The 26432-nt window shown below is 38.8% G+C and overlaps 1 protein-coding gene across 1 annotated transcript in view; it reads left to right on the top strand.

Annotated features, from left to right (window-relative positions):
• LOC127974437 (myocyte-specific enhancer factor 2D-like) overlaps window positions 1-24260 on the top strand; it is a 62560-nt gene extending 38300 nt beyond the window's left edge. The window contains 9 exon segments of the mRNA XM_052577672.1: window positions 4748-4882; window positions 8163-8370; window positions 10586-10642; window positions 15108-15283; window positions 16622-16651; window positions 18342-18456; window positions 18604-18811; window positions 23974-24073; window positions 24075-24260. Coding sequence (XP_052433632.1) covers window positions 4748-4882; window positions 8163-8370; window positions 10586-10642; window positions 15108-15283; window positions 16622-16651; window positions 18342-18456; window positions 18604-18811; window positions 23974-24073; window positions 24075-24119 — 1074 coding nt within the window. The 3' untranslated portion in view covers window positions 24120-24260.
• The last annotated feature ends 2172 nt before the right edge of the window (window positions 24261-26432 follow it).

Here is a 26432-nt window from a genome sequence, read left to right as displayed (position 1 = left end):
TTTGCTCTCATCTCACTCGCCTCGTGTTGCACGTGCCTAGTGTGTGTGTGTGTGTGTGTGTTGTATGGGGGCTGCCTGCTTCTTCTGCCAGAGCTTGTTAATCTGCTTGACTGCAGATCCCAATCAGGAGAGAGACAGAGAGAGGGAGAAAGAGACCGAGAGCGGGAGGTGGAGAATGAAAGAGACAGAGAGATGAAGAGTGGGTGTTTAAGGATGAAGATCCTGTAGATATCAGTTGGGACTGAAGGGAGGTGGTTAGAAGAAAAACACAAGGCTTCACAATTTTTCATAAGCAGTTCAGATGAAGAGGCCGTGGGGACACAAAAACAACACGAAATATATATATTTTACATTTCCTTTATAAATGGTTGGTGTGATTCATCTACTCTCAGCTTTCTAATGAAAAAATATGATAATCTTTCATCAAAATATGATAACTTTCCCTGCTTCTGAAATGTGGTTTATTTTGCTGATATAACTAAGGTCATGTGGGTGGAAAAAATTATAGCATTAATATTTTCATATTCCATTTTTCACAATCCAATCAAATCCTGCTAGATGAGATCAAGTGCTGATTTACTGAATATTCTGTTCGGTCTTTGTATAAACTTAAAGGGACAGTTTACTCAAAAATCTAAATCTGTCATCATTTACTCTGCCTTTTGTTGTTTTGAACCTATATAACGTTTTTTTTTTTTTTTTTTTGCAACACCAAAATGTATTCTGAAGATTCTTCATCTCATTGCTTTTCATGTTGTTAATTAATTTATTATATTTCTACTGCTGTTTAGGAGAGCACTTATATAGAAATCAGGACTGACAAGGAGATTTGATAAAAAACGTTTTCATATTAAATTACATATGCGATACTAATCAATTTAGTAATGGCATATATCTATATTTCCTAAGAAAAGCTTGAGATTGAGATTCAGGCAGGTCAGGTGGCATAATATATGAAGTTTTATAGGGACTGATCTGTTCTGATCTGATGAATTTTAACTGTTCTTTAAACAGTTAGTATTATTATTATTACAATGAATATTACCAAATTAAATTAAAAAATAACATTCAGCCTTTCTATATTTGTCAGTTAAGTAAATTAAATTAAAAAGTTTTAATGACTTAAGTTTAAAAAATTAATTATTCAGACAAACAGTAATGAAGAACAAATAAACCGAGTAACCACAGTAAGTAATTTTCTCTTTTTATTACCAGCATTACAGTTTAATTATTATAAATGACAGACAGTGGCAGAAACCTGCTGTGTTTACATTGATGCCATGCCAAGCTGGCATTTTGACCAGGAAGTGCACATTTATGAGCATTCAGGGGTAACCACCTGTCACCAGACAACAAGTACTACACTGAGTGTTCTGTAGTACCAGTTCGACAGGAGGAACTGAATTTAATTTGAGTATTGACTTGACAAAGTGTGCCTGATAGCAGCAGTTCTTTTCAAGTGTGACCATTGGCATTAGATTGTCGAGATGAAATGACTCTGAACTCTTAACCTCTGTCTGTAAGAGATGAGAAATCTTCGATATCGAGATGATGTACTCCAGCTTATTCTCTCAGATCCGCCTCCACAGTGGGCTATCAGCCCAGATCAGCTGCTAAAATGACTCCATTAGCCTCATGTATGAGTTCTAGTCAGACTCGCCTGATAATGGTAGACATGCTGCCTTTAAAGGAGGAATTGAGATGGAGGGATGAAGAGGAGGAGGAGTGGAGGGTTCAGAGGGGCCGCTAATCTGTCAGATGGGTGTATCTGGATGCTATCGTCTGTGTAAGCTGGCAGGCTGCGGCAAAGCCGAGGTTTTAAGCGCATTCTCAAGGGATGGCCGGGGGGTTGCAGCCTTCTCCGCTTTACACGCTGCAAATGGAAGGTGACGTTACAGTCTGCCTGCAATGGACTTCAGCACACACTCGAGAGAGAGAGAGAGAGAGAGAGAGAGTTATTTGTACAATTTAAGACAATAAACCACCAAAGACACCTCATTTTTGGATCAGTATGTCTTTTTCAATTGCAGATTCCCTCTCAAATGTTTGCTTCCATCCCACATAGGAAGTGGGAGTTTGAAAAGACGATATGGGATGGAGTAAGGAGAGGAATAGAGGACAGAAATGAGTCAGCTCGCTAAATCGTGGAAGAATGAGAGCATTACAGGATTAGAAAAGAGACACAAAGATACAGTGTAAAAAAAACATCCAGAAACATTAGAAGAAAGAAAGTGAAGGTCGAGGGGTAACAGATGAACTAGTGTAAAGACAGGAAGGGGAGGCTAGAGAGGGGGACCGTACGGGGGGAGGGAAGGAAGGTGGTTGCAGGGGGAGGGGCGCTACTGAACGAGGTTAGCCAGTCAGAGGCAGCAGAGCTCTGCAGGGGAATCTTCCCTTGGCAACACAAACACGCACCCGCCCCATAAAGGAGAGACAGCGGGCAGGCAGAGAAATACAGGGACAGGTGAACAGATTGGGCCGACTCTGAGACAAGCTGATCAGCTGACCTCTCCTCACTGTGTGTGCGTGCGTGCATGTGTGCGTGCGTGCGAGAGAGAGAGTTATGATGAACGATCAATGCTATGTATTTTTTTTTCTTTTCATCATTCATAGAATCATCCTCTAAATCTATAAATTATTAGCATTGCTTTCTAAGGCTAATTACTAATGCTGATACTTGAGGTTAGGGATTGCAACAGCCCCTATTTCTGAATATTTTATTTCATTATATTAATATATTATTATATATGCATTAAATTGATTAAAAGTGACGGTTTATGATGTTACAAAAAAAAAATCTGTTTCAAGTAAATGGTGTTATTTTTCTATTTTTCAGAGTATGGGGGAAAAACTTAAGCAAATCAACATTTTGCATTTATGAATTCTGAAGAATCATGTGACAGTGAAGACTGGAGTAATATTAAAATGGAAAACAATTTATTTAAATTGTAATCATTTTTCACAGTATTAAGGTCATTGCACACTGAGTCTGAAATCTTTGCATGCGTTTTTTCGTATTCGTGATCCGAAATATTTGTCACGCACAGAGACCTTGCACACTGAGTCCGATGCGTATTAATGAATGCATTATGGAAAAAAACTAGTGATGGGAAGTTCAGATCATTTTACCGACTCGAACTTTTGAGTCTCGTTCATCAAAATGGACGAATCATTTTTCTAGTCATTTAGTTCATTTCGTTCATTTTAGCAAAATGTAATTAAAATGTCACGTGTTACTTCCCCAACACATCTAGTACTTACGAAAACGTTGATCACACTACAAACAATACAAAACTAAAATGCTATAAGATACAGAAAAGATTAATTCATTTTTTACCTGGGTCTTCAGTCTGTGATTAGCTCACCTCACCTCTTGTCTGACAAGTCTTTGGGTTCAAGTCATTCCTTAATCACGTGACAGCCCCATACGCTATACCAATGCAGTCCGAGCCGAGAATTGATTAGTTCATCTTATGAGTCTTCGAGTCGAGTCGTTCCTTAATCACGTGACAGCCCCATACGCTATTTCTAACCATTCTGTCACTGTGTTTTTGTTACTGTTTCTTCAGGATCTGTGGTGTGTTATTATTTTATAAATAAATAAAGCCCTGTTATAAATAAAATATTGATGAATTTGTCTTTTTGACTGTCTATCAGTAAATTAACACTAGGCTATATAATAATATAATAATACAAGCCTACAATACAAAGTATTTATAGCCTAGTTTGTTCATTTTTAATCGAATTTTGAGTTTGCTGGTATAATAATTGCTTTTCCTAGGCAAACTTGACATTTTGGTCTAATATATGTTCAAGAAGATTGCTCAAAAAGGACATAATGACATAAATTAAAAACAAATAACATTTTGAATCCTAAACAAGTAACACTACAATTCTATAGTCTAATCAAGGTAATTTTTGAAGATTAGAATCCACTGAAAAAAAAAAACGAAATAAATTCCTTCTTTATCAAAGTGATTTCGCCATCATATGAGCAAGATTAAGGAATAAGTCAAAAACCCGATAGATCCGAACTTCGATTGTGTAGAGAGGAAGGAGAGTGATTGATATAACTTGAGGTTGTATTTATTTTTTGACATGCGAAAATTTTGCATGCGAATTTCGGACTCGGTGTGCAAAGGCCTTTACGCTTTTATTGTATTTTTTCATAAGACACTTCTTTCAATAACATTAAATCTTACTGACCCCAAACTTTAGAACAAAAACATGAGACAAATAATGCATTAAGAGCGTTAATTGTCTGATTAGCATTGCAGATCTGGATTACATAGTTTTATGCTGTATTTTCTTAGCACACTTTTTATGTCATTATGACCCCTGTGAGAAGGAAGATGGCAGAGCTGAAAACTGTTTTCTATTCAGCCTCGATACCCCCGTCAAAGCTACTCAGAGAAAATCTTGTTTGGAAAATCTTCTCAAAAATGACTCAAGCTGTTTTCAGGCTGAAACCAATAAACTGAGTTTCTCTCATTTTCAGCCTCGTGTAACTTATTTCCAGCCCACGGTTGTCTATGGGCTGTGCAGTTTCATCGTTTTCCAAGTCATGCTGTAAAATCGAATTTAGCCGCTTCACTCCCTCATGAAACATTTTGGTGGTCTTGGTTTATGTGTCGCGCATTGCTCTGTATGTTTAATAAATCAATGCTGCTTCTCTCTGATTGACATTGTGTTTCCAAATGTGAAATATGCTCCTCTTCTTTTCTTCTCCCATTCCAAATGCTTTAAGACATTGAGAAAGAAAGGCTTTAACGGTTGCAACAGTCCAGAGCCGGACGGGGATGATTCGATCGACCAAAGTCCGTTACAGGAGGACAAATACCGCAGGAGCGATGAGCTGGACATCCTCTTCAAACGCTACGGAGTGAGTATTCCTCTTTACCCTGTCATTCTAACCTCCATCCTTCTCTTTCTTCCCCTCTGTCTCTCTCCTGTCCTCGGTCGGAAATAAACCAAGGCTCTGAACAAGAAAGAGCACCGGGATTCAGAGAGCCCAGACCCCGAGGAGCCGTTCTCCCTCACGCCTCGCACAGAGGAGAAGTACAAAAAGATAGACGAGGAGTTTGATAAAATGATGCAGAGCTATAGGCTTTCAGTGAGTACCCGTGTGAAGAGGCCTGCTTTTGGCCCGCCAACCAACTCACACAGCCTGCTGCCGGCCCGGCAATGAACTCACAGAGCACCTAGCAGCCATCCCTCACCCCATTCCCCTCCCTCCACCCCTCAATCCCCTCTGAATGTGTGTGCTTGATCAAGGACAGGGCAGTCGGGGGCGAGAGGGCGAGTGTGGGCCGCATCCCTTTGATTCTCACAATCCACTTTTTCAAGCGCGCCTGTGATTTATAGCTGTCTTGAATCTGCGTGCTGTTGTTTCTTGTGTTCTGCGATGACTGTTGCTTGTATCGCGTTTGCCAGGAATAGACTTCTGACTCATCTGGGTTCCGATTCAGGCGTCGGTGAAGATCATTTTCATTAAGGCACTGTCAAGAATGCTTTATGCATGAGCCCTGCATGAGGAATCTCCTCTCAGGAGGTACAGAGAAACAAGAAAGTGCTGCTCGCTATCTCGACGTATCGTGGGCCCGAGTTTGATATGATTTACATGGTGAACGTGATTCAACAGGATGTGTGGGCAGCAAAGACTGATTAGTGTAGTAAGTTGCGTTCTCTTTCCTCTGTAATGCTAATGAGACTGGAAATTAGACTTTGCTCGGTAGCTGCATCCGAAAGCCCTGACGAAGGGCCAGTTTCCTCTCTTTCGCGTTCATGGGCCAGGGCACAAAGAGAGTCATCCAGCACCTCTCTCTTTCTCTGCCTCATAATCCCAGCATGAGTGCCCGAGGAAGCAAAGCTAAAACCTTAATCCCTGTCACTGGGGACAGCCACAGCATGTGTACTACGAGCTCTACTTAACAGCGCAGAAAACGATCAGTTTGTAATGAGTTTTTAGATATTCACCACTAGCTGTCTGACTTGGCTGTTGGTGGCAATTTCAGTGGATAAAGCTGGATTGTGAGGAAATTGTCTTCAATTTATTCTGAAATTGTTTAAAATTTTAACTTCATGATTTAAAAAAGACAAGTAATATTTCTGTATTGTGCACCAAACAGGAATGCAGTGTTTATTAGTTCTAAATCAGTGATTATTATTTTGATATATATTTTTTAAATCGGTTGATCTTGGATATACACTACTTGGAAAGTTTCAGGTGAGCAGGAGAATTTAAATAGAATTAATACTTTTATTTAGCAAGGATGCTTTAAAAAAAATGTATCAGGATCCATAAAAATATTATACTACACCGTTGTCTTGTCATCACGGGTATAAATTAGATTTTAAAATATATTCAAATAGAAAGCAGTTATTTAAAATAACAGTATTTCTTTTCTTTTTTTTTATATAAAGTTTTTTCTGTATTTTAATCAAATAAATCTAGCCCTGTTGAGCATTCTTTCAAAAATAAAAAAACTAAACAATAAAAATAAAAAATAAAAACTTTTGAATGGAAGTGTATATCATTTGATATTAAATACTTAATTGACCCATTTCTGTCTATTTTATATTTAGATTACATTTGCAATATCTAAAACTCGCTTAAATGTAATCTTTAAAATTCATATTTTCGTTCACAATGTTGCAAGTAGCAAGTGAAAAAGGGCTCTGACTTTTGTTCAGAATCCACTTGACGAATTAAATTTCATAATATTATATTATATAAAATTTGTGATCGCATTGTGTTGAATTACATTTAAATCTATTGAATAAACGGACCTGAAAGATCATTCCTCGTGCACCGTGAGCTCCATCCAAAGGAACTTCATGTGATTATGATTTGCCAGCTTGTTTCCCAAACCAGTCAGTCTTTCTCACTTGACTGGTCACGCTCTTCCTCAATGTCACATAGACCCCCTTTCAGTAGCAAGTGTCGTTCTTATCACAGTTGTCTATCGCTTGTCTGTGTCTAGACTGATATAATCTTGAGTCTGTTGTATTTATCTTCAGTTGTTGAAGGCACTTCGGAAGTGTAAGATTGCACTTTTTTGGCTGAGAAATTGGATACTAGCAAGCTAGATTTTTTGTATTAAGCTGAGGTGTGTTTGGTGCTCCATATTTTAAACCAGCTGCTCGTCTCACACTAATAACCCTTCCCTCTCCCTTCACGCTGCCTGGCCTGTGTGCAGGGCTGGAACTTACTCGTCTACAGGCCCATATGCTACATGGGTTACTCCCTCCACAAACGTAACTTGGATATGATTAACCTGGAATATTCTTTTAAAACTGCTTTGGCTTCGGTATATTAGTCATTACTTTGAAAAAACAACAGCTGTTATAGAGGATAAAAGCCAAAATTTTGATCATAGTTCAAAACCCCAGTGTCACTCTTACATTCTTAAAACTAAAGGTTCTTTAATGACATTATTTGACTTTATTGACTTTATTTTTCTGCTGAAGCTCAGACAGAGAGCCTAGAGGAGAACGGGAGAAGGACAGAGGAAGAGCCAGACTAACTCTATCAAACTGGGTCCCACTCAGAACACAGGAGGCCTAGTGCGGCCCACATTCTAAATTTAGAGGCCCTGGTTTTGCTGAAGGATCCTGGGAAAATGGGTCTCCATCAGAGCATCTGGACAGTTTGAGTCCACACTAAATGCCGAAGCTGGCTAATTGCGCTTCACAAAGCGCTGGAACGAAGATCGGCTGGCTCAGGAGTTGTCACGGCCACATGCCCCTTGTTTGAATCACCTGAGTCTTCTGTGCACCGTGGGTTATTCCCTAGAGCCGTATTACCAGCTTAAGGACAATTTGTGCAGACTAAAATTGAGTATAATCCAGGGCTGCAAAACAAGTGATAAAATAAAACCGTAAACACCGGATGATTCAGTGAAATCTAGATGCTAATGAAGCGAATACTTCCTGTTCCTTTCATTTCCAGTCTGGATAATTCGCACTGAGACATCAACAGTTTTACTGAAGTCTTACAAAATTAACTCTTGCACTTCGTAGCTTCACATGCTCTGCTTTGGAGATGTTTGCACAAGTCACTGCATGCTATTAAAAACCGATGTGTGACCATGTCTGGATGTATTATGCAGGCAAGCGAGTTTAAGCCGCTGACCGTTTCCCTCTCTATCTGTGCTTCTCAGTCCACAGTGCCACCGCCCACTTTCTCCATGCCAGTCACAGTGCCGGTGTCCAGTCAGAGCCCTCTGACATTCAGCAGTCCCAGCAGCCTCGTCACCACCTCCTTCATCACCTCCACTCTCACAGACCCGCGCCTGCTGTCACCACAGCAACCGCAGCTGCAGAGGAACACGGTGTCTCCAGGCCTGCCACAGAGACCTGCCAGCGCAGGTAAAATCTTGAGCAGATCAACGGGAACCAGTAAGAAAAGCAGGAAGGAGGAAATGAAATAGTAACTCATGTTGTGTACATGAGCTTATAATGTTGCCCTGTGGGTGTCAGATTACCTAGACCAGCTGTTTCAGTGACACACCACTGATTTATGCATAAAAATGACTGTCTGCCATGGAGTGGTTGCATAGTACAAATTATATATCAGCTAATATTGGATTTATAATTGTGCTGCAAATTTTCTCTATTTTTAAATAAACTAAAGATAATTTAATCTTTAAAAACTAATAATTGAATAACATGGTTCAGTGTAATTTAAAAATACATTTAATCATACTGTACATTGTAAATTTGTGATACCTAAATCCCTTTTTTATTAGACAAAATAGTATAGAATTCTATTTGTTAACATTATTAATTAGTTAATATGAACTAACAATGAAAAATACTTTGTTTTATAGTTGATTATTTTAATGTTATTTAATGGACCAATGACAATAAACATCTTTAACATTAAAATGATTTTTTAAATACTGTAGTGTAACGTTGATTATTGAGGTTGTTGATTATTATTAATGCATTAACTAATGGAGGCATATTGTAAAATGTTAACAGAATTTCAGGAAAGGCCATTTATCAGTTATCTGCCATAAAAAAAATAAATCACATTTTTTTTTACCTAAAATTTTAATGCATCCCTATGCCATGTAGTCTTTCTTCAGCTCATTCTGTTAAGTTTTCATTTAAGTAATTCAGGATCAGCTGAGTATCAACATCTTTAGAGATAGAATTGTAAACAAGGTTCAGTGGATCTCTTTGTGATTCGATCTCTCAAAGCTCTTTTGGAGGTGGTCAGGGACACATATCGCATTTGTAGTGTAAACGCTAATGTGTCCTGATGCATCCTTGAAAACTCGAAGGACTACCGACTCGCATAGCATGAAATCTCTGCTAGGAAATGCTTTGAACATAAACAAGTGCTTGATCGAGTCATTTTAGAATGGAACAGAAGCTTTTGTTGGCACAAGGCAGGGAACTTTTGAATGGTAGCATACATATATAATATACTGTACAAAAACAGTGTACACGATGCATCTAAAATATGATGCATAAAATGCACAATGCTTCACTGAACCTACATTTCAGTATGACACATTCAAAAATCAATATAGTCATGAAATAAGACACTCTCCCTTAAAATTCTAGACCCCCTCCCCCAAAAGACACATGTTCAGACAGGTGTAAACAACAGTCTGTCTTGGCTGACCTTTTGTGATCAAATTTTGCTGAGACCAGTGTTGGGGAAAGTTACTTTTAAAAGTAATGCATTACAATATTGCGTTACTCCCTAAAAAAGTAACTAATTACATTACTCAGTTACTTTTTATGGACAGTAATGCATTACAGTACGTTACTTTCGCGTTACTTTTTAAATATGAGCAGGGCTTGATTGTTTTAATATAATACGTTTTATTTATAGCAAATGTAAAAGCCCTTTCACACCAAATAGCGTGATAAATAAACCTCAGGATGAAGGAAAAGTAAATTATGTCAGTGCTATAGAACACAAGAGAAGAAGGTTCAACACTCTAAAAAAAACACTGAACCACAATTGTTAGTTTATCTAAAGTCATTTTTGCTTATTAGTATTGTTGAACTTGATCATCAAAGGTCAGCAGCAAAGACATTTGTTAATAAAATGGGATTAGATACATTTGTGTTGTAACATATTTAATTATTGCAGGTTTGCGTCATATTCTGAGTTTTAATTAATTTTGATGAATACTAAATCAGTTTTTTTGCTAGTGGAATGAATTAATGCACATTCACATTTAGTCTAGAACTACATCTTGTTCACATAGCTGCACTTCCGATTTCTCCCAATAAGGGGGCAGGAGACTTGTCAGTCAACAAATGGGAAAACAAAGTAAATGGCATTACTTTTTTGAAAAAAATAACTCTGATATTTTCTTGTAAATTAAAAAGTAATGCATAACTATATTAGTTACTTTAAAAAAGTAATCTGATTACGTAACTCACGTTACTTGTAATTTGTTACCCCCAACACTGGCTGAGACTAATGTTATTTCCTTATATTTGGTCCAAAAACTTCATGTTCAGTTCCAGATTTGTTTGACTTTAGATCTAGATTTAGAGTCTGTTGTCTAGACTCAAAATTGTAGCCTTCCTCTAAGCTATTCTGTCCTTTTTCCAGGTGCTCTTTTGGGAGGTGACCTCAACAATTCAAACGGAGCGTGTCCAAGCCCTGTGGGTAAGTCTTTCCTCCTACCAGCCAGACGGTCCCGATAATACCTCTTTATTTTCACCTGAATAATGCATCAGTCTGAGTCAAACTGCTTAAAATTGAAGGGCACGGTCAAGAGTGGAGTGAGAGTTTTCAATCTCATCCGATAAGATCTGATCTGATCTGACTGTGATTATGAGAATGACAGCAGCTCTATGAAGGTTGTCAGGACAGAAAAATCTGAAAGCGAGTGATCAGGCTATCGGACATCCAGTGTATGCTCACACACCTGTTTGCTCATGACAGCTGAAGCTCACACTGTGTTCTTCAAGCATGCCTGTAAACACCCTCATGGGACCATGAGGCACGAGTGACAAATGTTATGGGTCAACACCACACATCATTTTTCCTACTCCGTCCTTTCATTTTTGTACATTTTATTTTTTGCTTATTTTTTGTTTCTGTGCCTTTGCATAATTGTCTTCCCATCCTCTTCCCCTCTCAGCTGTTCTTTATATCCCAGATTCTGAATACCCAGCTTAAACCAGCACGCTCCGTCCCTCCCCTCCCCCTCTGTCACACTCCCCTCTCTCCTCCCAGCCAATCTTGACAGTTCCTGACAGCTGTAGGTTCTCCTGCCTCTGAACTTCAAAGAGCACACGAGTCTCATGGACATTTTAAGTGGGCATTTATAATGTGAACATTTAATCTGTGAAGAGGCTGAAGGCCCTTGCGGAGTGACTGGGAAAAACACCTCCCATTTTTTGGGATTGTGTGTGTCGTCTTTGGCACATTCCATGTATATGCCTTATTTTGGTGTTCATTGTAATTTTTTTGAGTCCAATTTCCATTTTTTTTTTTTTTTTTTAATGTGAAGTATTAAATATAAACCTAAATTTAACCAAGAATGAAATGATACAATTAATTTTTTTTTGTCAATAATTCATCGCAAAATACATACATAATGTGTGTACTGTATACATTTATGTGTATATATAAAGACAAATACACATACAGTAAATATTTAGAAAATATTTATGTAATTTATTACATTTTATATAGCGCTTTTCTGGGCACTCAAAGCGCTTTACATAGAAGGGGGTATCTCCTCAACCACCACCAGTGTGCAGCATCCACCTGGATGATGCGATGGCAGCCATATTGTGCCAGAATGCGCACCACACATCAGCTTACTGGTGGAGAGGAGACGGAGTGATGAAGCCAATCAGCAGATATGGAGATGGTTAGGAGGCCACGATGGTCAGAGGCCAATAGGCGAATTTGGCTAGGATGCCACCTCTACTTGTTTGTAGGACATCTTGGGATTTTTAATGACCACAGAGAGTCAGGACCTCAGTTTAACGTCTCATCCGAAAGACATAATGTATTTACATTAGGGCTGCACAATATGGTGACAATTTATATCACAATTTATTTCTTAATTTTGTTCAATACAATATAATTCTGATATCGATATGAACACTCATAAAAACGGCCAAGAATGCCCGCACAGATGTCTTTGCATACAAACCTCATATAAAACCATTTAATATTAAAAAACGACACAAATAATGTTCTCCTTTTATTTGTTTTTAGCCTTTATACAAACAAGAAATGTTAAATCACTGTCAAATAATCATTTCAGACTAATATCATTAGGCTAACATACACTACCAGTTTTTGAACTACCAAGTTTTTGAACCATAAGTTTTTTAATGGTTTTAAAGAACTCTCTTCTGCTCAACAAGCCTGCATTTATTTGATCCAAAATACAGCAAAAACAGTAACATATATTTCAGATAAATGCTGATCTTTGGATCTTTCTATTCATCAAAGAATCGTGAAAAAAAAAAGTACTCAACAGTTTTAAATATTCATAATCAGCAAATCAGCATATTTGAATGATTTCTGGATCATGTGACACTGAAGACTGGAGTAATGATGATGAAAATTCAGCTTTAATCACAGGAATAAATTACATTTTCAAATGTACTGTTTTTGCTTTACTTTGGATCCCATACATTTATTTGATAAATAAATGTATGGGAAATAACGGTAATGCATATAAAAATATCGTAAATGTGTTTAAAAATCATATCACATGTGTGTGTGTGTGTGTATATATATATATATATATATATATATATATATATATATATACACACACACACACACGTGTATGTGTGTATATATATATATATATATATATATACACACACACACGTGTATGTGTGTGTTAATTTAAATGACTAAAATAAATGAATTTGACGTTCTGTACATTTCTTGCTGTGGAGTGAATAATTGTTTTCTTAAGAAACTTTTAAGAAGCTCTTATTAAACTGCTTTTCTCTGTCCATTACCACTCCTTGTGTCTCATTCTCTCTCTCTCTCCGTCAATTGCCCCTCCCTTCCATCCATTCTCAGCTGTTGCTCTGGGAATGTCAGCATTGACGTCATGTAGCATTCCTACCATTCCCATGAGAGAGAGGGACAGAGCGCGAAAGAGACATGGACAGAGACGAAAAGAAAAAAGCATTCAGTCCCTTTGAAGTGGAGATTAGTAGAGGCCAGGGCCTACAACCAACACTCAGACTTATTTACTCACATAAACAGCACGCTCACATATACATGCTCATATCCACAATTTTCACCAGCATACTTTCTGATCCAAGTTGATAGTGTGTTTATACACAATGTTTATGTCCCAGTCCCCCTCTAAAAACCAGACTGAACTTAAAGCTGTGTTACCTGGGGCAGAGAACAGCTGAGCACATCTCTTCTCTGCTGCCAAGGAATTGCAGCTCCCTTTGCAAGCTCTTTCCATTCAGAGCTGCTGACGCGGTTGTTGCACACACACATACACATACACACGCGCGTCTAGCAGAGCAACACACAGTTGTTGTTGCCCTGTAACCAGAGCTCAGATAGGATAAAATATCAAACTGCAAACGCCTCTCCAGTCTGAAGCTCTTAAATAATTCATAAACTGAACAACTCCTTTTTTTTTATTTAGTGTATTAATTTAATTTAGTTTTTAAAGCATCAGCTTATAGCACATTTTAGAAGCAGCAGGGGAGACTGGGCTTGGTTGGCAGAGCTTTTATAACTTTATTCAATATCTTTGATGTTAAACATATTAAGATGACCAAGCAAGGTAAAAATGAAAGTGTACAATCCTAAGTAAAAAAAAAAAAAATATATATATATATATATATTGAATGTCCAAAAATATTTAAAGAAAAAGCTTTTGATCACTTTTGATAATGTGGAGTACAGATTTTTTTTTTATTTGAATAGGAGTTGTCTTCTGGCTAACTATTTGTAAAAAGAATCAGAATGGTTTTATGTACACACATATAAAACTAACTTTACTTTTTTCATAAGTATAATGTATATTATGATTGTTATTATAATAATAAAGCACAAACATATAACACCTTTTCAGAAATTTAGCCAAACTATTGACCAAAAAACTAGTCTTATATCAAAGTAAAATTGTTTCCTATTTTGATTAGATAACATAACTTAAAAAAATGTTATTCATTTTTGGTTTGTCTCAGGTTTTAGTCATGATAGGATATCTTGTTATGATGTTACAAAGTGTTGCTGTGTGTTACTTTGAGACAGCACCCTTTTATGAACCAAAAATATATCCAGTGCCATCCAACTCTTCTAGCCAACCAACCCTGTCTCTCCTACAGCCGCGTGTTAAAATAGCATTGCTAAAAATATTTGTAGTATAATTTTTGAATATTTCTGTTCAGCTGAGACTTCAGTGTGTTACCATAGCACTAGCAAGTGACGTTCATGTCGTGCTGAGAGAATAGAGTTATTCAGTTTCAGAATGTGGGAAAACATTGGGAAAGTCCCCAGTCTCTCTCTCTCTCTCTCAGCCTTTCTCTGAAACACACATCATAACATACTCTGCCTTCCTCTGGAAACACTGCCCTTGAGTGTGACTACTTATCAGATCAAACATTACATGTGCTACAGCATCATAAAATTGAGAAAAAAATATTTCAATAACCAAGCTGGGAAGAAAGTCGTGGAACAGGGTGAACTGGTGCCAGTAAGATACCTTGATCCCTTCCTTGTGTGCGTCTGCTTTTGTGTATGTTTCCTTCCTGAAAGAAATGCAGTTCTCCAACCTAAAAACCAGTAACTTTTAATCCTCCAATTACAACATAATAGGCTTGTAATCCCGGAAAAACAGAGGATTTGGTTTGCAGGAGTAAGTGTTAGAAAACACATGTGCCGTGGTGAGGGAGAATGTAATAGGATTATTCTCCCTGGTGGGTAATTATTGTGTTTTCCCCATCAATACAAATTACAGAAAACAGAAAATATGATAATGTCTTGGATCAGATTTTTTGGTCAAAAAATGCAAGAAATTCCATTTCTTAGGGTTGAGAACGAAACCAAGGATTTTGGGAAAAATTACCAGCTTTCTGTTTACAAATTTTTTTGTGTTTTCCTGGTTCTCTTTCTATAGCCAATGGTTACGTCAGTGCCAGGGCCTCCCCAGGACTCCTCTCAGTCTCCAACGGCAACAGCATGGGGAAAGGAGTGCAGGCTAAATCTCCCCCTCCAGCCAACACTCAGATGGTGAACAGTCGCAAACCGGACCTTCGGGTCATCACCTCCCAGAGCAAGGGTCTCATGCAGCTGGTGAGCACTTCCACATTACTCTACAGGAGCCTCAGTGCTCCTAACATCATCAAATCTCAAAGCTGTTCCATGTTACAAGTTATGATGGCTAATGTTAGAGGTGGGAGTAGGTCTAGGCTCTCAATTTGATCCTACACAAGGATTTCTCACATGGACCATGGGGGGGGGGGGGGTTAAAGCTGTCAGATACACTGAGCAGATTCATACATGTCTGTCTGTCTGCTCTCAGTGTTTGTGTGTGTGTGTGTGTGTGTGTGCGTGTGTGACCCTGTTTTCACCTGGTGTTAAGATCCATCCAGATTGATCCGATCTCAAGTAGCCAGTACTAAATACAGGTGTAAATGTGTAATGAACATTTTGTTACCACAATATATAACTTGTTTGTAGATTATACATTTTAAACTTTGCTGGTATCAAGCAGCTTTTAAAAGGAATTAAAAAATATAAAAATTAAAAAATATATATATTTTTAAATTAATATCAATGACAAGAAGTGCATTAAACGTCACATTATAACAAACTATTGCCGGAACTACCTGTGACAGTACGAATCTGCTGGAACATTGAAAATGATAGACTGGGCTCCTCAAAGTTCGGACCTCAAACTCATTGAGCTATTTTTTTGATCTGGTTGGAAAATAATCTGGACAGATCTATTTTGCATTCAAAGGAAAACCTTTACTGTAGCTTGAGTTGCAGAAGGCATGGGATAACATTAGCCTTGAAGCTCTAAGGAAATACATTGACAACGTGCCAGAGAGATGTGCTGCTGTAATTGCTGCAAAAGGTGGACATACCAAATATTAAAGTTGCCATAGAATGGAAAACTGTATTTACCTTGGCAAAGTTGTATAATAAGAGCTCATTAATGTTTACGCCCCCAACATTTGCACAACGTGTACAACCCTTGTTCTAGGCCAGCCGGACCTGCACAAACAAATATATATATATAAAATATACTGACTATTTTTCTAATCGTTTGCAATTAAGATAAGATAAAGTTTTTAATTTCAAAGTGTCAAAAGAAGTGAAAAAAAAAGTGTAAAAGACAAGTCCAAAAATGCTAATTACATCTGGATCTGGCAACGCAGAGGCTTGCAAAATCATTCAAAATCTGTATCTTCGTCTGATGCCTGTTGGATGCCTAATCTCTCAATCGTTCACAATCACGCCAGACAGTAGAGATCTGTTTGCTGTGTGAACTACTGAAATGAGCCACACTGTGAAAGAACCAATCAGAGCAGAGCTCGACATTATTGTTCATGACCCTTCCAAATAAGGTTATAACAGAGTGTTGGAGTTGTAATCTCTGTTTTCTATTTGTTTGTGGACTCGCAGACAGATGAAGAGCTGGAGCTGGTGAGTGAGGTGAATACAGCTCAATTCTTTTGACTGTTGTGCTGTGAACGGTTTCACAACATTTGATGAATGTAATGGATGTTGTGTATTGAACAATTTTTTTTCTTCAGCTTTTTTATACACGCAATTATTCACTGATCAAGTTTAATTGATTAAACAGTTTGATTAGTTAAAAAAATTATTTATATTTATTTATTTAGCTGTGTTAAGGAATACAGTGTTTTTTTTTATGTATCATCTAATTGGCGGTCAGTGATTTGGAGTGAAATGCAAGCTGTTTATTCAGTTGCAGGCTGACTGCCTGATTATTGTGTACAGCTTAAAATGAATGCACACACTCAAGGCAAAATGCACATATGCATGGTTTGATCTCACATGAATCAGACACACTAGATCAAATGTGGAACGCAGCAAAGCAGAAGCCCTCACTCCAGAAATCAATTTGCCTGTCTGTCTCTCTCCCACCTTCTTTCACTTCTTAATGACTTTTCCTCTAATGATTGTGGTCCAATGACACATTAAGTGTAGTGCATGCACATCTGAGTTTGGGGCGGGAAGGGAGGGTGTTTCAGCCATCTCAGCATCTGGATCTGTGAGTGCGTGCATGAGCAGGGCAAACCAATGTCCAATGACTGCTGAATCATGGGAGTCTGTTGAGTGAAAAAGTGCCCTTGTAGAACCAAGAGGACTCTCAAAGCGCCAGAGGGCTTTAAATGCAAATGTTTGACACTGGTTTGCCCTGGAGACATACTCTACCCATTTTGTTATTGTGTGTTATGTTGTGAAGTGTATTTCTGCATGACTGAGAGCTGGGCTCAACAATGAGGATTTGTTTTGTGTGGTGAGAAAGTGAAATTTTAATTGTCCTCCCAACATACATTGTTGTATCCTTTAGGAAAGTATTTATATAAACAATTTATACAGATCGCTGTATAAACACCTCAGTTCTAACGGCAGTGCTGAGCGTGAGTGAGTGTGATCATCCCTTCATCTTTACTACGGTACTAGTTTTAACATGAAAGAAACATGAATGAACTTCTCAAGTACCTCGTGTAATCACTCAATCAGTGTTTTGACCATGGAAAGATGTCAATAAAAACACACGTAGCATTTCATTTACCTCAGGCAAGTCGACGCATCAGTGTCCACATCTCGTTAGTTCGCTAGAGAAATCTTGAGAAGAGCATTTTGCAAAATATTGGAACGTATACTCATTATATTTTACTTTATCTGTTAGTGACGTCTTAATTATTTGATGCATCTTTAAATAAATCTATTATGAAACAAGTTATGACAGCCACTATGTACATGAATATATTTCAGCAACAAATAGAAATGGTATAATTTAGAAGTTAATTTAAAAACTGCATTATGTGCAGTTTACATGCTTTTTTTGTTGTTAACTGTAGCCTTGTAGTAGGCTAATGTAAAAGGGCTTTCTGTGATTAAGAGCATAAGTTAAGATAAACCACCATTTCTTAAAAATAAAAAAAGAGTTTAGTTTTACCTGACGCCATACCCCTAAACATTATGTCAAAACCGAAGCACGTTGTTTATGGACCGTGACACCCCTAGTTCATACACATACATATACAAGTCATTTCAGAGACGTTTCTGACCATTCTTTCCTGGAAAGTGAGTGCATATACTTCTCAGTCATCTCATGTTATCTCTCTCTTTTTCTATCCTGTCTTTCCAGAACGCTCAGCGGTTAGGAGCCTCTCAAGTGACCCAGCCTCTTACCACACCAGTGGTTTCCGTGGCAACGCCGAGCCTCCTGACTCCCTTCTCCATGCCAACAGCCTACAACACAGGTGAGAGTGACATCATAGCGAGAAGCCAAGACATCCGTCACTCCCCAGGCCTGCACACATGAGCAACACTATAAGAATCAGAACTGTTTTTTTTTGCAAACTCTGTAAATGAATACGCATTAAATGTACATCTTTATTTTCATGCAGAGTACCAGCTAACAAGTGCAGATCTCACAGTCCTCCAGGCCTTCACACCGTCGGGTGCACTGTTGCCAGGCAACATGACCACTTGGCAACAGCAGCAGCAGCCATCTATATCCCAACAACAACAGCAGCAGCCATCACTATCCCAGCAGCAGCAGCAACAGCAGCAGCAGCAGCAGCAGCTAACTCTGGCGTCCCTCAGTAACCTTGTGTACGTCATTTGCCTTTTACAGACTCTCTGTCTCTTACTCGCACCTACTCATACATGCACCTGGTTCTTCACTAACCACATGTCCATAGTGTGAGCCCGCATGCACCACATCTACTTCCTGTCTACAGTGTAGAGATGAGTGTTTCTCTGATATACGCCTCTCTAGTCTGAGTCTACCTTCAGCTACATCTAGCTCGATATTGTAAATGTTAGCGGGCAACCACTTATAATTAGTTTAATATATTTAATGCAATCGATAATGTGAAATAATAATTAAAATACACTTAAGAAGTTTGGGGTCAGTAAGATTTATATCTATTATTCGACAAGGATGCATTAAATTGATCACAGTAAAGATATTTTTATTTTACGAAAGATATAAATGTTGTTGTATTTATCAAAAATCCTGAAAGTATTCCACAAAAATATAAAGCCATTGTTATTAATATTAATAATAAGAAATGTTTTAAGCGTCACATTAGCTAAATGATTTCTGAAGGATCATAAGTTACATTTTAGAATATATTAAATAGAAAACCATTATTTTAAGTTGCAATTATATTTCACAGTATTATTATTATTTTACAATATAAAGAGTGCACTTTTTTGACTTCTTTCAAAAACATTTAAATCTTACCGCCCCCAAAGGTTTTGTTCACAGAAAATAATAAATAATTGAATGTATGATGAAATTAAGTTTGAACACTTCAAGAGGTATAAATATAAAAAATTAAAAGAGATATTTAAATTTAAAGAGATAGTCCCCCTAAAATTCTGTCATGAATTACTCACCCTCATGTAGTTCCAAACTCGTAAGATCTTTGTTCATCTTGGGAACACAAATTAAGATATTTTGAATCCAAGAGCTTTCTGACCCTTTATAAGGCAACTGACACATTCATCATTAAAATAGTCCATGTTACACATAGTGGTGTCAACCTTAATTTTATGAAGCTATGAGAATAATTTTTGTGCTCAAAGAAAACAAAGTTAGCGACTTTATTCAACAGTTTCACTCTTTGGAACGACATGAGGGGGAGTAAATAATGACAGAATTAAAATGTTTGGGTGAACTATTCCTATAAATTATCAACCTAGATAATGCTGTAAAAAATTGTTCATTGTCAGTTCAAGATAGCTGATTGCACCGAAGTGTTACCGTTTAACATTGAGCTGACATTTATTTTTTAGAAGGTGCATTAGCACTAACTAGTGTCTTTACTAGGCAACATTTTTGGATGTTATTCTCTGAATAAGACACTCATACGTTGTTACATTATTAATCTGCAATTTTCCCACCACACATAACTGTAAGACTTTAATCTAGTTGCATTTTGTGTCTCTCTGCTTCATCAACTATGGAGGGAACATCCCAACTACTCTGTGACTCAAAACTGGGCATCTAGACGCCCTGAATATGATGTGATTTTAATGTACAGGGCAGAACAGCTGAAAGCCTGCGCTACCTATTTTCTCTTTATGCATCACATAATATCCTGGGGCTCAGGTCAAGGGCAGATGTATGCTACATTATTAGCACGACACATACATGTACTTTGGTGTGATTTTTGCTCTTTTTTTTTTTTTCTCAGTTTTATTCAGCGGGGCCGTGTTCTCATATTAGCGATTACATGAACAAGAAGTAATGACAATGATCGCACAACCTAAAGTCTGCATATTCTCCCTCAGAGACTGACCTAAATAACGTCTTTCAGTCTCCCACACAGACGATTTCCTCTTTTTCTTCCCGGTTCTCTCCTCCCAATTGCTCCCCATGGGGGGCAAACATGGAGGTCTTCTAGTCTGGCTTTAATGCCTGCTAACAGCGGGGTTAGTGCTGTGCTACGCTCTCATTAGCGTGACTGTTCGCTCAGAGGGAGGTGGCACTTTTGTTAATGCGGAGTACAAATTTGCTGATTTCTGGAGCAGGTCTAACCTGCTGTGTGTGTGTTTTGTGTGCTCTCTCTCATTTGTTTACAGCATGTGGGGCTCCGACAAACAGAACGGAGAGATGGCTCACTGCATCTCTGGTCTGGCTGCTAATCTCAGGTGAATGGCACCCTATAGGCGCTCTGTGTCAGCCAGTCATATTCTGTGGGTGCAGTGTGTCAGCCAATTACACGCCGCTGTCCTGTCTGTCACCTGCCATGGACTTGTTGTCATGGTTACTGTCTCGGACCGTGCTGAAGTATGTTTGCGCTTTTATCGTCTCACTGATGACCATCTCATTATCGTTAAATCCAAATTTAGCACTTTATATGTGTTTTATATATTTTTCCCCGTTCATTGTTTATGAGTGCTCTTTACACAAGCATTCAGGGGTTTTTTCTGATAAATGTAGCTCTTAATGTCCTGATAAAGGAGCAGGTAGAGATTAGTATTCCAAAGTAGGACAGACATCTCCATCATGTCCTCCCAAGTGGGTCAGGACTCTCTGGGGTTCGTTCGCCCGTCCGTTTGTAACCTGCCGCATGGCCACACGTTCATCACGCCAGCATATCCTGCTCTGAATCACCTCGAGCATCACACATTATATAAACCAGGCTGTTCAGCACAGCAGTAGGCCGAGGCTTAAAAAGTTTCTCTGCAGTTACTGTATGATCATCATTTAAACCACAGTAATGCACAATTTTGAACATTGTATGTCCACTGTTTGGTGTTTTGTTTTTATGGGAATATATTGTAGTTAAAGGTATAGTTCTCAATGTCGTTCCAAACCCTTAAGACCTTCGTTCATCTTTGAAACACAAATTAGGATATTTTTTGTTCTGAAGATCAACGAAGGTCTTACGGGTTTGGAACAACATGAGGGTGAGTAATTATTGACAGATATTTTCATTTTAGTGTGAACTATCCCTTTAAATATATCATACATACATTTTATAAGTTACAAAGAAATTGTGGGTAATACATAAAATGTATTAATATGACTTTTTTAAAAGAGTTTTAAAAAGAATTGTAACATCTGTAGCTTATTGTTAATTTACATGTTGATTCAGGTTTTAATTCTAGCGATGAAAGTTTCACTGAACTATTCATTCTTATGAGAGTTTCTTTAAAGGTCAGTCAGGGTCAATGTTGCTTTTCTGTCACTAGCTGTTTCTTTATTATGTATTCTATAATCTTATCATTCATATCCTATAATGAAAATATTTTTTTTTTGTTCTGCCTTTTCCCTCTATAAGACAGCTTGTATTTTTGTGTGAATTAAACTGGGAAGTTCTGTCACTGACCTCAAGGGGGCATAAGAGTAGTTTTAATATCATCCCATATTATGTGGCCTGTCTATTCTCAGTTCAAAGAAAGTATTATGGCAGATGTGCTGTAGGTATTAGGTCTAGCAGGACTGAGACCGTATTTTCCTGTCTTCAGTATAACCATGAGCAGATTTCATTGATCAGTACTGCAGTAACCTTAAACAACTTTATCAGTACTTCGCTCTCTCCTGACAGCAGCTGCTGCGTTCTCGACAAACATACAGTGAATTCCAAATGAATTTCTCTCTCGTTATGGCTGAGGAGCCTGTCATTACATCCCACTGTGGACCTGACTCCCTGCTCCTTCTAATATAAATGCTAATAGAGCCATGAGAGCTCCCCGCCGCTCCGTCACCCTGTCTTCTGTTCTCATGTCATCAAATCATTTTCCCTTGCACCATGACCTCGGTGGCCAGGCCGGACTGGGGTGAAGGCTCACTCTTTCTGCTATATCTACTTCTGTTTTTGGAAGCAAGCATTGAGTTGGGTTTCTTTCTCCTGCTGAGCAGTCCATGTTAACTGTGCATATGCATCTGTCTGTCCTCAACTGTTGTAGATGAGTAAATGCTGTGATGTGTGGGTGTTAGTCAAATGACATTGATTTTTGTAGATGCTAGATTGGGTTTCGCCTGTCTCTCTCTCTGCAGTGTGACTTCTCAGGGCAGCTTACTCTTGGGCAGGGAGGAAGGGATCAGCTGGTACTGTATCTGGCTTTTCCTCTCTCCGTCTGTCTCTGTTTGTTGTCTGTCTTGTGGCCGTTTTCTATGCGCTAATGGCGTTAACTCTCCCGCTCTCTCTTTGGTTTCTCTCTATCAGTGTCTGGCTGTTTGGCTGTAGGAAGCTGGGCTTTGTCTTTGTCAGTGATTTGCTGAGTTGGCCTTTCTTTGTGTTTTGCATCAGAACATACTGAAACAGCACCTGCACCATCATCAATCAGCCTGTACAGAGTCACAAGACCAAACTTCCCACTCACCCTCCCGCTGTCCTGGCTCTCTTTCCCTTAGTTCACTCACAGTACATCCTTTAGTTTTTTGTCCTTTCCTTTCTTTTTCATTTTATTTACTCGTTCATATGCCTCTCTTTCTTTTCTCCTCCATTTCTTCTCTATTTATTTCCCTTTACTTTTCTTTTATTTCCTTTCTCTTTCCTTTCATTCCCCCTCATCATTTTAAACTAAATAATTTCCATTTTCCTGTTGTTTCCCCTTTCCTTTGGTTAAATTTTTTATCTTCTTCTTTTTTATTCTCTTTTCTTTGCCCTTTCCTTTTTGATTTCTTCTCCTTTTTCATTTTCTTTCTTCTTCCGCTTTCGATCCGGTTTTTCTTATTTTCTCTCATCTTTTCTGTCCTTTTTATTTTTCTTCTCTTCTCTTCTCTTCTCTTCTCTTCTCTTCTCTTCTCTTCTCTTCTCTTCTCTTCTTTTATCTTTATCATCTTATCTTATCTTATCTTATCTCATCTTCTATTCTCTTCTCTTCTCTTCCTTTTTACCTTTCATTTCTTTCCCAAAAAATCACTGGTATAATCCCAACATAAATGATACAGTAAATACAGTGCATTAGGCTGCTGTCTAATTACACTGGCACATAAACAAACACTCACTGCAGTTAAGGGTATGTGGCATGTTGTGTTTGGTGAAAGGAGGCTGATCAAGTTGTGACTGCATGGCTAACAGGAGTTCAATGACAAATATTTTTTCTGGCTTCTGTTCATTTTATAGCTTCTTTGTTGTACTATTGTTTTTTGTATACTGAAATGTGGCTGTTCAGAGATGGTTAAGCTGTGGGTAGCGTTGCAGTTTGTCCACACATATGTTTGTCAAATTGTTATTGTAATGCATCAGGTGTCATCTTATTAATAGCGATATCCATGATAGTAATTATTATTCTTTGTCCTTCTGCCACAGGCCCGTGGGAACGCTCCCTCATGGAGCTACTCTGACGGTTAACACTAACCCCAACATCTGCATCAAATCCGAGCCAGTGTCTCCTAACCGGGATCGCAGCACCCCTAGTTCCACCGCCGGGGCGACAGGTGGCATATCAGGCCTAACTGTGAGCCAGTATCCAGCGACGCTGCGTTTGGAGCCCACCGGCCGCTCTCCCGTCGACAGCATCAGCAGTAACGGCAGCTCTTACGAAGGAAGCGACCGAGACGACGGAGGGCAGCCGCGCCCTCCCGATTTCAGCTCCGCCAGCCTGGGTCTCCTCCGAGCATCTGCAGAGCAGCAGGCTCAAGCAGAGCAGCAGGAGTCAGCCAACGTGAAACGCATGAGACTGGACACCTGGGTCACATAAACGCTGAAGGAGAGAGCGAGAGAGCTGCTCTCTCCCCCCCCCACACACACACACACACACACCGACACAAACACACCCCTAGTGGCACCTGCTTTCAGCAGCCAGTCTCAGTCCGCACTTAGACACATGCATGCGCCTGTCTCTCTCTCACTCGTCTCACTCTCAGACACACTCATATTTACTGGTGTGTGTGTATATATTTATATAAATTATGCATATATGATCACACACACACACACACACACACTAGACCTTCACACACACAGTTGCCAATCCAATTGTAAACGTAGTGTTCACATATACGAGACTGAAGAGATGCTTTTGGTCATGTCTCAGATATCCCCGCCCCTGCTCAGAGAAGGCCGTCTGGATCTCAGATCAACTTTTACAGGCCTTACCGTCGACCCGATCAGAGTTCAGCGGCTCTGCTCTGTCCAAACAGCTTTTTTATGTTGCATCGACAAGCCTGTCAATCTCTTTTTTTTTTTCTTCTTGATTTCTCTGTGTTGTTTTTGTATAAATGGTTGCATTTGCCATTTATCTTCTCGACTGACTCTTTCTCCCTTGCTTTTTTTCTTTTTATGTATTTGTTTTCTATCTGCTTGAGCAGCTGCCTTTAGAATCGCCCCAGTTCCTTTTAAAGTAGGATCTCTTTAGTTTGTTTTTCTAACTGCGCAAAAACTGCGCATAGTGTGCATGCGTGTGTGTATCAGCTCTGAGACGGAAATGCTTATTCATTCGATCGCTAAACACAATTCAGCCACACACACACACAAAAAAACTCCACTCGATCATGTTAATTTTCCATCTTCTGCGGTATCGTAATCTCGCACCAGTCCCCTCGCTTGCACACTCGTATGCGTGTGTCTATCAGCGGAGCTCGAAGCACAAACGCCGCTCCGCGTCCTCGATTTTCTGCGTACACGTGGACCGTAATTGTGGTGTCGTTGATGGAAATGTAGATCTATCTGTACTAATGAGATCCAGGCGTGCAGGAAATGTATCACCCTGCTGTGTGTGACTTGTGAGCAGCGATCTGCCACATTATGCTCTATTTATATTGTTTTCTTCTGGCTGTGTAAGTTAACTCAGAGATTAATTAGTTAACTTTATGGGACGAGTATGCTTAATGACTGTTTGTAAGACTCCAGGAATAAGTCTGAGTTGTTGTTTAACTCCGGATGGCGAGTTTTGACATCATGTAGATACTAAATTGCTCAGTGTTTCAGAACTGGTGAATACAGAGAGAGTTCATTTCAGCTGGGTCATTTGAGCTAAGAAAGAGACAGAGGTCATGTAGCGCTGTGTGTGTGTGTTTGAGAGAGAGAAGCGTTGTGATTGTACATAGCGATGTTTGTTCACATATATTCTGCTGGGTCTTTCTGAAACAGCCCTGTAATCTCAGTGGAGCCGTCTCCGTCACCCTCTGCCTGTAAATAAACTGTACCGTGTTGTAAGTTAGCAAGGTGGAGAGGCAGATGAAGGAGGATTTGACTGTTTTTCAGCTCGACTCTTTTCTGTCGTTTTTATCTTGATGGCGCGCACTTTAAAATCTTTCCCCCTCGTCCGCTCTCACGCCTTCAGACACACTCGAGAGGAGTTTATGCTTCCTCGCATTATCATTTACACTTCGACTGATTATCCGTCTTTTTACGCCCCGACAGGAACAGCGAGTTCCCCGACAGCTTCGAAGGGAATACAGCCTCCTTCCTTTCACCTATAAGACATTTAAAGCATTCAGGGAAGGATGTTTCGTTTATTACTTTTTTGTGAGATCTTGGCTTATTGCACTTCACGTTTAACGATAATAGAAGAAATATGTCACGTTTTGTAAAAAAGCAAAGATAAAAATAAAAAAAAGAACGTTGTACTGAAATCTAGATTAGGCTTTACACGTGTTGCAGATGTAACAATTATGTACACCAATCGTTTTCTGTGCATTAGTGTGTTCTCTAAGTGACAAAGATGAAGGATGTTTCTGTTACGCTTTTGAAAAGAAAAGTGAAGATAGTGCTAAAGGGAAATGGGGTACAAAATTACTTCAAATATGGCTATTCCCTTCTAAAAA

Source organism: Carassius gibelio, chromosome B16, assembly GCF_023724105.1.
Source record: "Carassius gibelio isolate Cgi1373 ecotype wild population from Czech Republic chromosome B16, carGib1.2-hapl.c, whole genome shotgun sequence".
NCBI lineage: Eukaryota > Metazoa > Chordata > Actinopteri > Cypriniformes > Cyprinidae > Carassius > Carassius gibelio.
Note: the sequence above shows the minus strand (reverse complement) of the source record. Positions and strands in the feature narration are given on the sequence as shown.